General features: G+C 42.9%; 2 protein-coding genes across 2 annotated transcripts; both read right to left on the bottom strand.

The window, feature by feature from the left end:
- Positions 1–1,219: 1,219 nt before the first annotated feature.
- LOC109703830 lies at positions 1,220–5,934 on the bottom strand. The gene is made up of 4 exons (XM_020224555.1): positions 4,690–5,934; positions 2,123–2,670; positions 1,817–2,039; positions 1,220–1,735 (listed from the first exon to the last, which is right to left on the bottom strand). The coding sequence occupies exons 2-4, from the start codon at positions 2,663–2,665 to the stop codon at positions 1,284–1,286; spliced, it is 1,218 nt and encodes a 405-aa protein (XP_020080144.1). The 5' UTR covers positions 2,666–2,670; positions 4,690–5,934; the 3' UTR covers positions 1,220–1,283.
- LOC109703831 lies at positions 2,680–3,851 on the bottom strand. Its single transcript, XM_020224556.1, has 3 exons — positions 3,821–3,851; positions 3,574–3,730; positions 2,680–3,502 (listed from the first exon to the last, which is right to left on the bottom strand). Exons 2-3 carry the CDS (start codon positions 3,629–3,631, stop codon positions 2,991–2,993), a joined length of 570 nt encoding a protein of 189 aa, XP_020080145.1. The 5' UTR covers positions 3,632–3,730; positions 3,821–3,851; the 3' UTR covers positions 2,680–2,990.
- Positions 5,935–16,360: the final 10,426 nt, after the last annotated feature.

Below are 16,360 nucleotides of genomic sequence, written 5' to 3'. Positions count from 1 at the left end.
TTTGGGCTTAACTATTGCCAAAATATTATAGCTGAATTAAAAAATCTCATAAGCATCAGATGATGTGAGACTCTCTCGCTAGTCTTGTCATTCAAACTCTAACTTAACTGATCATTTCCACACCCTGACTTATCATGTCATTCAAATCTTAGCTATGTCAAGATTCATCTCACACTTTCAATTGATTATTGGCTTCGATATGAACTATGATGCCCCACTTCTCGAGCATCGGCCGATCCTAAAACTACTCAAACCTCAGCACGCCTAACCTTTTTAATCTCTTGTACCTAATCATTTTACCAAAATGTCATAACCGGATTAAGAAATTGATGTCGTCTGGTGTTTGTGGGTTTTTTTTTTTTTTAATTTGACTATAGTATTTTTGACGGTGATTTGGCACAAGAGATTTAGAGAGTTAAGCGTAATAGGACTAGAATAGTACTAGACTGAATGACCCTGCTGAAAAGTATGGCCTCACAAAATTAATAGAGAGTTTAGCAATTGAAACTTTTTTGTACAATTAGGGCTCGATTTTATAATTTTGGTTAAATAGGGGGTACCAATATATGAGGGCGCAATAGAAAGAAGAACAACTTCATCTTCTTCAGCCTCGAGAAAGAAAATGACCGTTGTAAGGTTAAATAAGAAAAGTAGGAGACTCTTTAGGGGTAAATAAGAGAAGTAGGAGAATGTTAAGCACAAATAAAAAAAATAAGTGGCAAATAGTTATTTCACAGGAAATAATAAATTTTTTAACGGTGAACTAATATAATCTAACTTTAGAGGCATATCTAAAAAAACTTAAAACTTTATGGTACCGTTTGGTTCGGGTATAAGCAAGAACTAGCTATTACAGGGATAGGTACAAGTATGAGGATTAGAGTAATTTTGTGTTTGGATCAAAATAGATATAAGAATAGGTATAAGGAGGGATAGAAGAAAAAGTGTTTGGATGGTATTTGGGGATAAGAGGATAGTGGGTTGGTGGAAGTGTAAAATTACCAAATTACCCTTATTGAGAAAAAGAGAATGGTGAGTAGTAGGATTGGTAAGTTTTATTATTTTAAATTCATATCTACATAAAATAATGCGAGTATTTTTTACCCATTATTTTTTAACCAATACAATAATAAAAATATCAAAATATAGCGCAATAGGTGTTAAAAAGACATACTCAATTTTCTAACAGACGTACAAATAGGTATATGCAACTGGCGCAAATTTTAAATTGTAACATAGCACATAATAAATATTCGAAATTAACATGATAATATTGAAACACATTACATAAAATTATTACACATGGTATTAATAGAGCGCCGCAAGGACTTCCCTCGTGTTGTACCATCACCTCCACTTGGAATAGGCTCTGGATCGCCAACATCGCTCTTAGGGGCTTCTTGCTCTAATTGTTCTACAAAATATCTATCATTTCCTTGTTGTTGACGAATAAAATTATACAGGACACAACATGCCATAGGTATCAAGCATTGAACTTTGATAGGAAATGGAGTTGCTTGAGTTAAAATCTTAAACCGCTTCTTTAAAATACCAAAACTCTTCTCTATCACATTTCTCAATTGCGTATGCCGATGATTATATAAATCCCGAGGATTCTGATGCGTGCGAGCCTGCGTAGAAGTGTCAAATTGGCTGAGATGATACCGCTCACCCCGGTAAGATGCTAGAAATCGGTTAGTGTTCGCGTACCCCGAATCCACCAAATAATATTTACCTATAGCAATAAATAGAGTATTTGCGTAATTTTTTATATATGACTAAATTTATGAATATTTATCAATATATCATCATTTACCTTCGGGAACGGTTAAACCCCCCGAATCGCACGCCCATCGAAGAACACGCATATCTGCAGCCGATCCTTCCCAACCAGTGTAAATAAAGAAGAAAATATGGTCGAATGATACGACAGCCATCATATTTTGTGACGTAAATCCCTTGCGGCAGCGAAAACGCGGTTTCTCACTCTTTTCGACACACACAGGAATGTGTGTTCCGTCTATCGCTCCAATTGCATTCTATAATATAAAATGAATTCTAAAATATTTTATAGAAATATATATTTGCAACAAAAATAATTTATACTGTTATGCCAACTTACATTAAATGGATGAAAATTTATATTGTCCGGAATTCTTGGATGCGTCGCCACATTACTTGGCGACAAATTCATGTATTCGTCCTTCAGCGTTACAAGCGCACGTAGCACATTGTTGAAGTGTCGACTAATTGTCTCTCCCGAATGCTGAAATGTTTCTGCCAACACTCTATTTTCCACGCCATGACCGATACAAAATAAAAATATTGCTAACTGCTCATCGGCTGTCATACGTCGTTTTGCTCGTATCAAACCTTGAACAAGCAGCACATCGCGAAGTGCCATAAAATTTGTTGTTGACATGCGAAAATGCTGGTATCCTCTATCTAGATGACCATTGAGAAGATCAGTAACTAATTCTTGTCCTGAAAAAGGACGAGTTCTACAAGGCCGTCTGTGCAACGTGTTAGCAGCAAATGTAAGATAGTCCTGCTGATAAAGTATCACGAATACTTGGTCCCAGTAATCATCTTCTTCATCAAGCAATGTCATAATATTTGCTAATGTTGGCGACGAGAATACATAACGATTCAATAATTCACCCATTTCAACTGTAACGCATAAAAAAGAAAATCAATACACTAAACCTAATTGCAATCACAATGACGGCAGTACATATTGAACAATATATTCGCCACTAGATGTTAACATGCATGATATGACAAATTTTTTCACATAACATAGGTTACAAACTGGTAATTATGTCACAATTATGTTATAATCTGCGCGGAAGCAGCCAAAATCAACACATAATGCAACATAATACCAATACACATAAAAGGCACATAAGCATAATGCAACCTAAAGTACCGCGAAGATAAAAGTAATGTCTAAAACCAAATATACAAGAGTAGAAAATAGCGACGGTTATCTAGAATCCCGAAAAGTTAGGCCTATGGTTAAGGTTATGCACGCCAACTTGGAGGTCAATCCACACAAGTGCAAGCTCATCATTTAACGTCATAAAAAGATGTCTATCTGACTCAGCCCGCAATGAAATCCCAGCCGCAATGGCACGTATAGTCGTTGTGCCCACTAGATTATAAACTCTACTCATACAAACGTCAATTGGTGGGATTGTCGATTGACTAGCCTTCGCTATATTTATCATTTCTCGTACAATCTCGAGCCTTTGCTTCCCGATCTCTACCATCTCAACCAATGCCTCTGCTCCAAGGTCACTCTTCTTCTTTCTCCAGGCAGAGGAAGTACATTGTTTGCGTGTTTGTGCAGAGGGTGGTGGGGACCTAGGTCGTTTACCTGCCGAGCTATGTCCTGATCCACTAGCATAACCTCCGACAGGCGGTTGGCCGAGAGGTGGGGTAGGCGAATGCGAAGATTTGCACTGCCCATCGGTTTCATTACCGCCGGTGCCTGCCTCACCTGGTTCAAACAAAACGAGTCAAACAGATGATTGGCAAACAGTCTAACAAGAGTAATTATATCATTCTCACCAGGTGTAGACGACGATGAACTAACAACAGTAGGTGGTTGCATTGTTTCTGACGACATTCCGTAGTGGCCGGTCGCCACAGTTGATCTATACAAGAAGGCAATGCTGTTATAAGCAGAAAATGGTTTATCCCTGCACTTCGCGTATGCGGGATTCGCCTTAATCAAAAGAACCTTACATTAGAACTAGATCATAATATGGTATTTAAAGGAAATAAAGTTTGTATGTACTATAATATGAAATCTTACCGCAATTACTGCATCCCACTTAGTAGCGTCACCAGCCGTGGGTATATTATTCACAGTTCCCAACCCCAACCGCTAAGGTTAGCCAGTTTGTTGTATAACATGTAGAGCCTCTTCAACACCTTGAGGCGGTTACTGATATGTTGTTTTGTTAAGTTTTGACCAGTTTGTGAGTTGAAACCCTGTACGATTCTAACCCACGCAACACGAGTAAAACTACCCCCAACGTAGTTTCCGAGTGTGTGCTCCTCCATCAAAATACTCAACAAAATGCTATCAACGTGATCAGTTCAATTAGCGGTGCGGGTCCTTATTTGATTAGCCCGCCTGCTTGAACCCTCTACATCACAACCTGGAATCGCATTATTCATACCCCTCGATTTGTTTTTATTTGACTTAGAAAGAATATGGTTCGGTCGCATCTGTATGTGGACGACATACTATTTTATCCCCCTCAATACAATGTCGTTTAGGAAAACAAAATATAGATATGCTACCAGTATAGCATAATATGTAAATATCTCAGCAAATCATCATGCATAATCCAATTTACAAGAAAAAGAGAAATATCTGATGAGTATAAGAAAACCCTCTCTGAATAAACTGTAGCACAATTGATTTCTCTGCTGGATAAACCAAGGCAGCAACGTTGTGACGCGTTGTGGCTCAGAGAGTCCCCGATTACCATGGGGCTGCACAGAATATGACTTCCATGCCATGCCAACAAATGGTAATGGAAACCGGCATCATTGCCAATTCGATCAACTTAATATGCAAACCGATCGCAGCCATCATATTTTGCAAGATTTTTACCCACAATCATGGTTCACATCCAAACATATAATAATGTCGACAGCAAATATAATTTTTACCTTCCAGAACCAGTGGGGGATCAGGAGCAGGGGATGCTAATGTTGGCAATAGAAAGCGTCGGGCGAGGCCGCGCACAACTTATTTGGCCACTACTTATTCACTGCAAAGAAGACAAAAACAAGAACCAAGACGAAAATATATTGTGCACGTAATCAGCGGCAAATTCATGTACTGTCGGACGACGCCCATTGCCTAGTCTCGTCGTCGTAAAAATAACGAACTATTGCAATCAAGGATATCCAGAATCCAAAATAATAGCAAAAAGCAGGGTTCTCTGATGAAGAGGAACCCAAAATGGCAGATTGAATGGAATGCCGCGATGTGAGCACCGAGATCTGCACTACCGGCACGAAAGCGGAGTCGCAATAGGCAAGATCCACGTCAAGTGGGTGCACTGCAACAAGCAAGGTCACGGAAAACTCACCAGGATTCAGATCCACCAAGCAAGCTCATGGAAAACTCACAAGCACAAGCTTCGGCCGGAGATGAAGGGGGGGAGAGCCGTTTCGCAAACCCACAAGTTTCTTGTATCCGTCAGCCGGAGAGTGGTGCTCGGTGAGGTGGAGGGAGAGAAACCCAATGCATGGGAGAAAGAGATCGGAGAGGAAACGGGTCGATCCACCTCTAGTGGGTGCACGACTGCACACAACGCTGAGGGAAACCCACTGGAGTTCAAGATCCGCAAAGCGATCTCGCAGCCAGCTTTTTGCAAACCCACAAGCTTCGGTCGGAGATGAAGGGAGGGAGAGCTGTTTCGCAAACCCATAAGTTTCTTGGATTCGTTGGCCGGAGATGAAGGGTGGTGCTCGGTGAGGTGGAGGGAGAAGAACCCAGTGCAGGGGAGAAAGAAATCGGAGAGGAAACGGGTCGATCCACCTCTAGTGGGTGCATGACTGCACACAATGCCGGGGAAAACCCACCGGAGTTCAAGATCTACAAAGCGATCTCGCAGCAAGCGTCGGGGGAAACCCACAAGCTTCGGCCGGAGATGAAGGGAAGGAGAGCCGTTTTGCAAACCCACAAGCTTCTTGGATCCGTCGGCCGGAGATGAAGGGTGGTGCTCGGTGAGGTGGAGGGAGAGGAACCGGTACCCGCAGGAGCTCTGTGACCGAGAGAGAGAGAGAGAGCTTTCCTTGATTCGAAAATGGGGAGAAGGGGATGAGGAGGGTAATTTGGAAAAGTTTATCTCACAAGACACATAAGACAAAGGGGGGGGAGGGAACAGTTGTTTCCCACCCCTTTCCCTTATCCCGATGGTGGTGGGAACTGTTGTTCCTACCACCTTAAAACTTGTTTGGGTATAAGCTAGGGGATAAACTCTTATCTCTCAGCTTATTCCAAATCCAAACAGTGCCTATAAAGATATTTTATAGAATAGCAAAATTTTAGAAATATAATTTTCATTTTAGTTTTATAAAAGAGATGAGTATAAAAAGTCGAAAACTTTATATGGGCATATAAACAAATTTCTCTTTTTATTTTGTCCTCCGTTCTCAAATTTAAGTGAGTTTCTTTTTTTGGTAAAAATATATTTTACCTCCTTTAATAAATTACGTGTTACAGTTAACTCTTTTGATAAGAAAAGTATGCACTTAATCCTTTTGAAATCGCACTTAATCCTTTTTAAATCTTATGTTATTTGCACTTAACCCTTTGAATAAAAAAATAACCACTTAATCCTCTTAAGGAGGAACAAAATGAAAGCGTGCTGGGTCATTTAACTATTTTTTAAACTGTAATTTGATAAAATATTTTAAATTTTTTTAACGTACGTAAATGTGTATTGTTTGTATCCAGGGAAGTAAAATATAACATACGATATATTGAAAAAAATTATCTGCATTTTAGTTTTTTTTTTTTTTTTTTTAGATAGACAGAGAAGGTGAATCAATTATGGTGTACTTTTTTAAAGTAAAAAACTCCACCGAATTTTGGTTCAAACTGTAGAGCATAATTTGATTTATTTTTATTAAAATCTGATTAAATTATCTTTCTTTTAAAATACGTATCAAATATATGAATAAATTTTTTAGAAAATATAGCTAACATGCTATAATTGTATATGCTCTTTTTTCTGAGAGACGAAAATTGCTATCTACCGTTAAAAAAAAGTTAATACTAATAATAAGTAAAGAAAAAAAGGTATATATCTTCAAATAGTGTAACGCAAATACAAACAATACAACCTTTTTAACACAAATAGTATAATTTGTGTATAAATTATACAATATAACACATGTATAAATGGTGTAATATGAATATAAGTGATGCAACATATTTTTTCATCATCGTTTTCTTCTTTTTCTATGTTCTCCTTAATTTGTTGTTCTTTTTTTTCCTTTCTTTCTTCTTCTTTTTTTCTTTTTTTTTTTTTTTTAAATAATAAGACAAAGTTATCCCGAACTCCAAAACCACCTCTTCTAGTGTTCTCTTCTTCTTCTTTTTGTTAGAATCTGAAGTACCAACAATCAAGCTCTTTGTTACATGCGTTAGGGACGATTGTGTTTGCATAAAATATATTGCTAGTAACTATTAACTGATTTATTAGGCTAAAGGATGAAGAACTTGATTGCGGAGCTACCCATTTGCGTTTGTGGGGCGGCTCTTTTAAATTCGTCATTTAATAGGGTATTAAGATTCGAGTAGAAAATTTTTTATATCAGAATAAACTTTAAAGTAGGGTGAATCATATGAATTACTAAACTGTCTCAACGAGAACTCGTTAAGAGGCTTTTCATTGAAGTTGCTCTTGCTAAAAGGACAATTACCTATATACCGGTCAATACAAACCAACTTTCATATTTACCCTTCGAAAATGTCAATCCTCAAATATACTTTCTAAAAATCTAAATTCTTTCAAAAAATTTCTCAAAATCGGGGTGTATAAGGAAAATAAAAAATAAAACTTTCCAGGAATATTTGAAGAAATGGTTAAATAGAAATTTTCAAAATTGAATAAGAATACAAAGATAACTTTTCTTAGGCTAAATTACGCTTTTGGTCCTCAAACTATGAGGTATGTAACACTTTGATCCTCAGATTTTAATTTTTTGAGCTCAAACTTTATAAACTCTTGCAATCTACTCCTACAATTGAAGTTAATTGACTAAATGATGATGCACCAGTAATGTGGAGGTAATATAGTATCTTAATTATTATCATGTCATCAGTCACAGCACTGCTACATCACTTCCACATTAGCAATACTTTAGAATCTTTGAATTAAAATTCAAGAAGCAAAATGTCATACACACTACAGTTTAAGAACTAAAAGGGGCCGTTTTGTTCAAGGTTCATAATATTTTGAGAATATTATATAATTTATATTTGAAATGGCAAGTTGGTTGGTTGGAAGGTTGTTAAGAATTACTATATTCTTATTAATAGACTATTAGAAATTTTTATTAAGTATAGAAATAAGAACTACTATATTTTTATTAAACTTAAACTTATGTTTTAATTTAAAAATGAACTTAAAATAGTTAAATTTAATTCGAACAAATTCATTCTGTTCGTATTCATGTTAGATTGGAAAAAGAGGTAATTGGGGCTAGGGATTCCCATTCACTCGGGAATCGGACTCGCAATGAAAATCTCGCTTACCAAATACGAACAAACGGATTCGTCCATTCCGATTCTGATTCCGATTTTAGGACGAAAAAGGGGCTAACTAAACATGCTCTAAATTAATTCATGATAATTTAGTATTCCTAACAACTAAAAATCTATAATAATTTTATTTTTTACTAACACTTTTTATAACCACGCACCCAACTTAAATTGAATGCTAAAAATCTAAATATTTTTAATAAAAAATATAAAAAATTATTTAAATATTATAAACAGTGAATCAAACAACTCAATAAAATGTAATTATAGGAACTTACTAAAAGATTCCGTGTCCAAAGTCTGTTGGAATTAAGAAAAGAGTTTTCACTTTTCACAAAGTGACAAAAGAAATATGCGGAGACAAATAAATTACTTTATTAAAGAAATGTGTGGGCTCTTTTTAAGTTCCTGTGGAAATTAAGCGCACGAGAAAAATGAAGAAATAAATAAAAAGGAGTACAAAAAGAGCGAAAGCAAACATGAAACTACGCAAAAAATCCAAGGAATTGATTGTGGTAGGTCCCATGAAGTTTAATTTTATGTCCTCCCATATATATTGCTATGTTTCAGGATCCACTTGTTGGAGAATTCATGTGTTGGGGGGAGGGGGGGGGGGGCCCCTTCATGATCTTTATATATTTTTGAAATTTTTTACAAGGAATATTAATTGAATTAATTAATTAATCCTGTATACGCCACTCCCAAAAGTACTGTACAGAGTTGAAAGCAACATAAAACCTGAGATTCCGAGAATTAAGGTCACGGAGAGAGACATGTTCGACATGAGGTCCATCTAATGCGCCAAAAAAAAAAAAAAAATGAAGAAAAAAAAGAAAAAAAAAAGTAGCGAGCTCTCTAGTAATGTTTGCTTTCATATGCTGGTTTTGTCTGTATTTTAAAGATTATATTCTTTACTTAAAAGTTATTATTATTATTTTTAGATTTAGTACAATAAACGTCCATCGAATCCTGGATAGAGACAAAAATAACACTGTAACAAGTGGAGGCTCTCTAGCCGGGCATCGTTAGGATTCTGTCACGCCCCGGATGTCTCTTTCCGGGCACGCCGACAAATCCGCCGTATACAAAGAAATTTTTCCTTATACGAAGCGTCAAAGTACTGTAGAAAAACAATACTACAAACTGTCAGCATAGAGCTGTAAAAAAAATAATGCTAAATATCTGAGTTTATTTACATATGTTAGAATCCAAAATACAAAGCTACTCGCTCTGGATGCGAGTTAAACAACCTATGTACATAAACTCCAAAACAAAACTACCTGCAGTAGGGGAAAGCTCTAGCTCTGACTGTCGGTAGGGCTAACTCGCAACGCCTTGCTCGATCCTGACCTGCGGAAGGCGCAGCAGCGAAACTGTGGCTCTGCAAAACAAGTGTAACAATTGGGCGTGAGGAACTACTGTAAAAACAGATAGTCCTCAGTGGGTGCCGCCAAAAACATATCGGTGCACCACTAAAGTCTACAGAAGGGAGCAAGAATAGTCGGAAAAGCAGGAAGTAAAATCTAGCGCTATCAAACATTACACTATCATGCTCTATCACTAACCAACTGTAGGAAATGTCAAATCTGACCAATCAATCGGGACTGTTAACCTACCCGTCCTGGAACTGTGAACACACCCGTCCCTGCCCGTTGCGACTATCTAGCTACCTCACACTAACTGGTCCGTGGAGAGCAAGTCCAAACTGACATGAGCGACACAACGCGAAGCACAAGCCTGACTCGGAGTGGCACCGTGGCGCTACCCAACCGAGTAATGCAGCGTATCTCTGTCGAGCTCAAACAAGGCTCTGAAAGCCAAAGTCAAGAAATCGACTCTAACTGGTTTAACAACCAACAAGACGTGCTTCGGCACAATCAGATGCAAAAAGGCGATACGGGTCCACCGTCACACCTCAACGGCACCTACTGTCTGGAACAGCCTGAACGACTGTAAAATCCCCTCGGCGAACCAGCACGAGTGTAGATATATTCTAAACTACCTGGAGTACTCGTCTCGAAGATACCGCGACAGTACAATTTAATAACGGCTCCTAGAGCTAAAATCAGCAGTAATCAAAGTGACAGGTCCAACTCGCAGGTCTTCTCCTAATTCAATTTCCAAGTCCAACATGTATAACCTATTCAATTATATATCACATGCTCCAAATTCAGATATGAAATTACCATTTAATTCATGAATTGAGCTAATACTGATTATCCAAAAATGAAACTATACATGTCGAGAATGTGAACTTAGGAGTAAAAACGATGTAACCCACCTCAAGAAGCTAGCTCCTGGCAGCACGAACCCCTCGGCTGGGCACCACCTGGCTGGATCGACCAAAAATGCCGATCTCGAAATCGAGCGAACTCCAAGCTAAAACACCAAAATTCCTCAATTCAGTCCAAAATTCACAGCAGGCCAGAGAAGAAAGGGATTTCGACCTAGCTACCTTCACCAAAATTCGCCAGTAAGGACTTCGTGGATTCTTTCCGAAGTCCCTATCCAACGAACCAAGCCTCGTCGAAATCCAATGTCCTACTTCGAGAACGAGCTGTGAATACTAACAGTCGACGGTGGATTTCAGCAAGACACTTTTCCGAGGTGAAGTAGTAGAACTTACCAAAATCTAAGGAAAGGCTGAATTACTCACCTCGACAGCGATTAGCACCGGTGCGACGTCAAGAACGGCGAAGTTGCACGCACGCTCGCCGGTCTCTCGCGGTGCCCCGGCGTCAATACGTGCCCGAGACGATCCGCGCGTGCGACTCGATGACGAAACTCCAACCGAGTGCTCTCCTTTGGTCTCACAATCGGACTAAGATGGAGAGAGATGAAGGAACACAAAACCCTTCTCTCAACTCCTCTCTTTGAGTATAGATGTGAGGAAAAGGGGTGACACAAATGAGGGAGTGAGAATACTCAATAGCTCTCTATCTACCCCCTCGTACCGGATACAGGGCTTCCTGTACTGGTACAAGAGCCAACCGAGAGCAGTTGAGCCCTTGCGCGATGGTTGTACCGGTACAGCCACGCTGGTTGTACCGGTAGCAGCAAGCAGAGATGCTGCTGTTTTGCAGAGAATTCTTCGTTCTATAGGCTGCCATTCGCGTTCGCACGGAGTCCGTTTTACGTCTATTTGACGCCAACGCGACTCGACATTGTCACACTCTCCAGAGCTTGTCGACAAGCCTCACAGTCATACACAGGGTCTCACGTCCTCCCCACTACAAAAAGTTTCGTCGCGAAACTGAACATACCTCTGCTCAGGCATCAAACAGGTAGGGGTAGGCTTCCTTCATCACCATCTCAGACTCCAAGAATCGCCTCCGCTCCTCGTGATTACTCCATGCACCTTTAAAAGGTATGACCGGTTGCGCAATTCCCTCGACTCACGAGCCAGAATCCGCACGGTCGCTCCTCGTTGCTCAGGTTCTCGCCGATCTATCAGCGGAGTAAAGTCGATCACGTGAAGAGGGGTCGAACACATATTTTCTTCAAACGAGACGTGGAAAATATGTGAATGCCGGCTAGCCATAGGTGTAGAGCAATTCCTGTAAGCAACTGGCCGACTCGTCCAATACTCGAAAGGGCCTACAAAACGTGGACTGAGCTTTCCACGTACTCCAAATCTGGCGAATCCCTCTGGGACGGCGAAGACTTTAAGAAAAACATGATCTCCTACCTGAAACTCAGAGTCTCGTTCTGGTATCAGCATAGCTCCTCTGTCGACTCTGGGCTGTCAAATATGTGCCGTCGACACTCTTTTACCTTTTCCTCAGCCTCAAATCAGATCTCAGGCCGCAAGGTCCTCCTCTCACCCAATCACTCCAAAACAGCGGGATCGACATCTGCGTCATACAACGCCTCAAACGGAGCACTTGGATGGCTCGCTTGATAGCTGTTGTTCTACGCAAAACTCAACTAGTCTCAATCCGATACACCCGCCTCACAGTCCAAGCACATGCCCTCAGCATTGCTCTAGAGTCTGAATGGTCCGCTCTGACTGACCATCTGTCTGTGGGTGAAATGCTGTGCTGAATGCAACTAGTGCCCAAGGCCGTCTGAAGACTCCTCCTAAAGTGCGATACGACCTCGTCCCGTCGGTACTATCGAAGTAGGCACTCATGCACAAACCTCACTATCTCATCAAATAAAACTGAGCGAGTCTCTCTCCTGGACCAAGTGGGGCTGCACTGGTAGGAAGTGAGCAGACTTGGTAGTCTGTCCACGTATCACCCAAATCGCATCAAAACCACCTGTGCTCTCGGCAATCACGACGACAAAGACCATCGTGATCTGCTCCCATTTCCTCGCGGCATGCGTAGACTCTGAAGCTTGCCAGCAGTACCTGATGCTCGGCCTTTACCTGTTGACAAGTCAGACACTGAGCCATAAATCTACCAATGTCCCTCTTCATTCCATTCTACCAAACTAGGCCTTTAAATCCTTATACATTTTGGTTCCACGCGGGTGTAACAGTATAAGGTGAACAGTGAGCCTCTCGCAAGATGTCTCTCGGATCTCTGAATCCATAGGTACACACAGCTCGGTTCCTGTACTTGCAGTACTCCCGAACTGTCCACAGCAAAACCCTCAGGCTGCCCCTGTCTAGCTGTCTCTAATCCTCAACAAATACGAATCTCCACTCTGTTTCTCTCGGATCCTATTTCCAACAGAGTGGGTGCTTAAAACTAGAGACGTCAGCCTCGCCGTAGACCCAGGGGGTACTATCTGCGGTGAGCCAGCTGCTTGTAGCTCTCGAGTAGGTTCTGCTCGAGTTCCTCAAAATCAGGCTCTGCACTGATTTCCTGCTCAAGCATCTGCACACACATTCGCACTTGCGGGATGATCTCGAAATACTATGTCATTCTTCAGTAACTCAACCACCGGCGCTACTGGCCTCAGGTTTCAGCTCTCCGTGCGGCTGTGTGAACAGATAACTTGAGCTTTATGACTCGGTGAAGATCTAGCAATGCTCCTAGCGTACAAGTAATCCACAGAGTTGGCAAAGACAAATACACCACGCAAGCTCCAGTCATTGCGTACGGGTAATCTTTCTCATAATCCTTTAAAATGCCAGTGAAGAATAAAGCAATCACCCTACCATGCTGATCAGCACGCAACCAAGTCCACTGTGCGATGCATCACTGCTAGAATCACGAATCCTCCCAAATAACGAGGAGGGCATAGGATAGGAGCCGACATCAACTCCAATCTCAAACTCGTCAACAGCTCCTTGGACAAGTCGTCGCTCCAGGACACAAATGTATTCCCTTCGCGTCCCAAGCGAGTGAGGCGTTGGAAGCTCGCAAAGCCTTCAAAACCGAGGGTAAATCCAGCAGTCACAGGAAGCATCCGCTACCTCAGTAACCGTCGGTCGAGTCTTAGGCAATCGAATCCTGGCCTCATCTTCTTCGGGTCCACTGCATACGCCCTCAGTGAAATCACGTGGGTCCAAGAAAGCAAACAATCACGCTAGTCATGAACTCGGCCACGTTTTTTAATTGGCATACAACTCTCTTCCTGCCGCAGAGCTGTAGCACAATCCTCAATGTGTCCTCTGATGCTCAGCGTCACTCCGGGACGTAACACTTAGATATCGTCGGATGAAGCCGACTACACAAACCTATCCAGAGAACGGCTTCTAATCACTCTGTTCATCAAATCCTATGAATGCGGCAGGGCATTCGTCAATCAAAAGGCATCATCCTGAACTATAATGCCCGTTACAGCGTCCGAAAAGCCGTCTGTGGAACATCTCGCCCTCACCTCCGCTGGTGCGTTAACCTGACTGGGAGATCAACCTTCGAAAAGACTACAAGATCCTTGCAGTGATCGAAATAGATTATCAATGCGCAGGCCAGAGAGATACTTGTCTCTTAAGTGTTGCGTGACCTTATTCAGCTCCCGGTAATCTACACATAACCTGAGCGAACCATCCTTCTTCTTTACAAATAACACCGGCGCTCCCCACGGCGAAACACTGGGTCTCACAAACCCTCTATCCATCAAGTCCTAAAGCTGTGCCTTTAATTCTCTCAGCTCTGCCGGTGCCATTCGATAAGGTACCTTTGAGATTGGTGCAGTTCTAGGAACTACATCAATCACAAACTCAATCTCCCTCTCCGGCGGCAACGTCGTCAACTCAGGGGGAAACACATCCGGAAACTCGCGGACCACTGGGATGTCCTCCACGACTGTCGCTAGGAAAGCGATACACCCACTACTCAGCATCTGTCGAGCCCTCGCCGAAGATATCCAGGTGGCAAACAGCGCGCTCCTGCAGTCCCTGAAAGTAAACTCCTCCTGGCCTGGCTCGCGGAACGTCACCGTCCTCGCTCCACAGTCGATCGTAGTATAGTACCGCGCTAGCCAATCCATACCGAGCACTACATCGAAGTCCTGTAGCTGCCCTAACACCAACAGGTCTGCGGGCATGATCCAAGAGTCTAGCTGCACCGGACAGGACCAACAACACTCTGTAACCTGCAAGACATGGTCAGGGATCTGCACCTCTCGTGCCTGAGATAACGCTCCTAACTCTAGACCATGCAACTGTGCAACTGCTCGGCTAACAAAGGAATGCGATGCACCGGTATCAAAAAGAGTGCGAACTCTAATGCCAGAAATCAAAGTGATACCTGCCACCACTCGGTCGGCTGCTGAAGAGTCCTCCACCTGAGCTGCATAGACTCTGCCACTCGGAGCCTGCTGTCGCCGCTCACCCTGTCGCGGCATGGATGACCTATCCTCCTGGCGATAACTCGGTGCTGCTCTGAATGACTGCTGAGGTGCTGGTGGAGCTGAAGCTGATGATGGTGCTGGAGATGCTGCTCGGGGACAAGCTGCCCTCATGTGTCCCGGCTGACCACACCCGTAGCACCGGCCCTCCCTCTGCTCTCACTGTCTGGGCCAGTGTGGTCCTCCGCAGATCACACACTGCGGCGTCCTCTCTGGCTGTCCCCTCTGACGAGAGTCTCTGGATCGCTGGCGTCCCGAGAACCCACGACCCTGAGAACGCGATCGTGGAGGCCTCGGCGGACGCCTGCTACTCGACTGACCTCCGTCGTCTGGAGCTGGGCGCTTCCTATCATGGCTCGATCCCGGCCCCTGAGCCCTCTCTCTGAGCGACACCTCTCCTCTCTCCTCCCATAATGCCTGCTCAATGGACGCATCCAAAGTCCTCGACCTCTGCGCCCTAACGAACCTGAATAGATCGGGTCTCAAACCCTGCTCGAACAAATAGACCCTATGTGCCTCATCTCTGGCCACAAACGGAACACAGTTCAGGAGCCTAGTAAACTCCCGAACATACTCCTGAACTGTCCGCTCACCCTGCTGGATCCTCTTCAAATCCTCCTCGATCTTCTGTTTCATGCTGTTGGGGAAATACATCCCATACAGCATTCCACAGAACTCATCCCACCTCAACTGCGTCGCCACCAGTCCCTGGTATCGCCTCTCCCTCCGCCACCAATCATGTGCATCACCTGACAGACAGTGTACTCCTAAAGGTACCTGCTCCCACTCCGGAACGAACAGATCCTCGAATTACTTCTCCATCGCACTGACCCATCCCTCAACCATCCAGGCCTCAGTGCCTCTGCCATCGAAGATCGGTGGATCAAATCGGCGAAAACGAGCTAACCTCTCCGTCCACCGCTCCTGCTCGGCCTCAGTCAACGGTACTGGCCCCCTAGCAGGCGCAACTGGCGCTACTGGAACTGCTGCCGACGGAGGAACTGCTGCAGCTGGTACGATCACTGGAGTAATCGGTAGTGGAACAGTCTGCTCTGGTGCACTCGGTGCTGAACTTGGTGACTGAGATATCCTCTCACACAACCTCTGCAACAACTCCCCCTGCTGCCTCGTCACCTCAGTCAGGGCAGCCAGCTGTGCACTCAGATCCGGAGGTGCGCTAGCCTCAGGTCGCGCACTCGGCTCCACAATAGGGGGTGCACTCGCCTTCGGTCTGTCACCCTGCTCCTGCCGAGTACTCTGCTCCATCTGCTCAGATCTCTCAGAAGGTCCAGCATGATCCCGCGCCAACTGGGC

This window comes from Ananas comosus, unplaced genomic scaffold, assembly GCF_001540865.1.
Source record: "Ananas comosus cultivar F153 unplaced genomic scaffold, ASM154086v1, whole genome shotgun sequence".
Taxonomy (NCBI): domain Eukaryota; kingdom Viridiplantae; phylum Streptophyta; class Magnoliopsida; order Poales; family Bromeliaceae; genus Ananas; species Ananas comosus.
The sequence above is the reverse complement of the archived record's forward strand: the minus strand, read 5'-3'. Positions and strand labels throughout refer to the sequence as shown.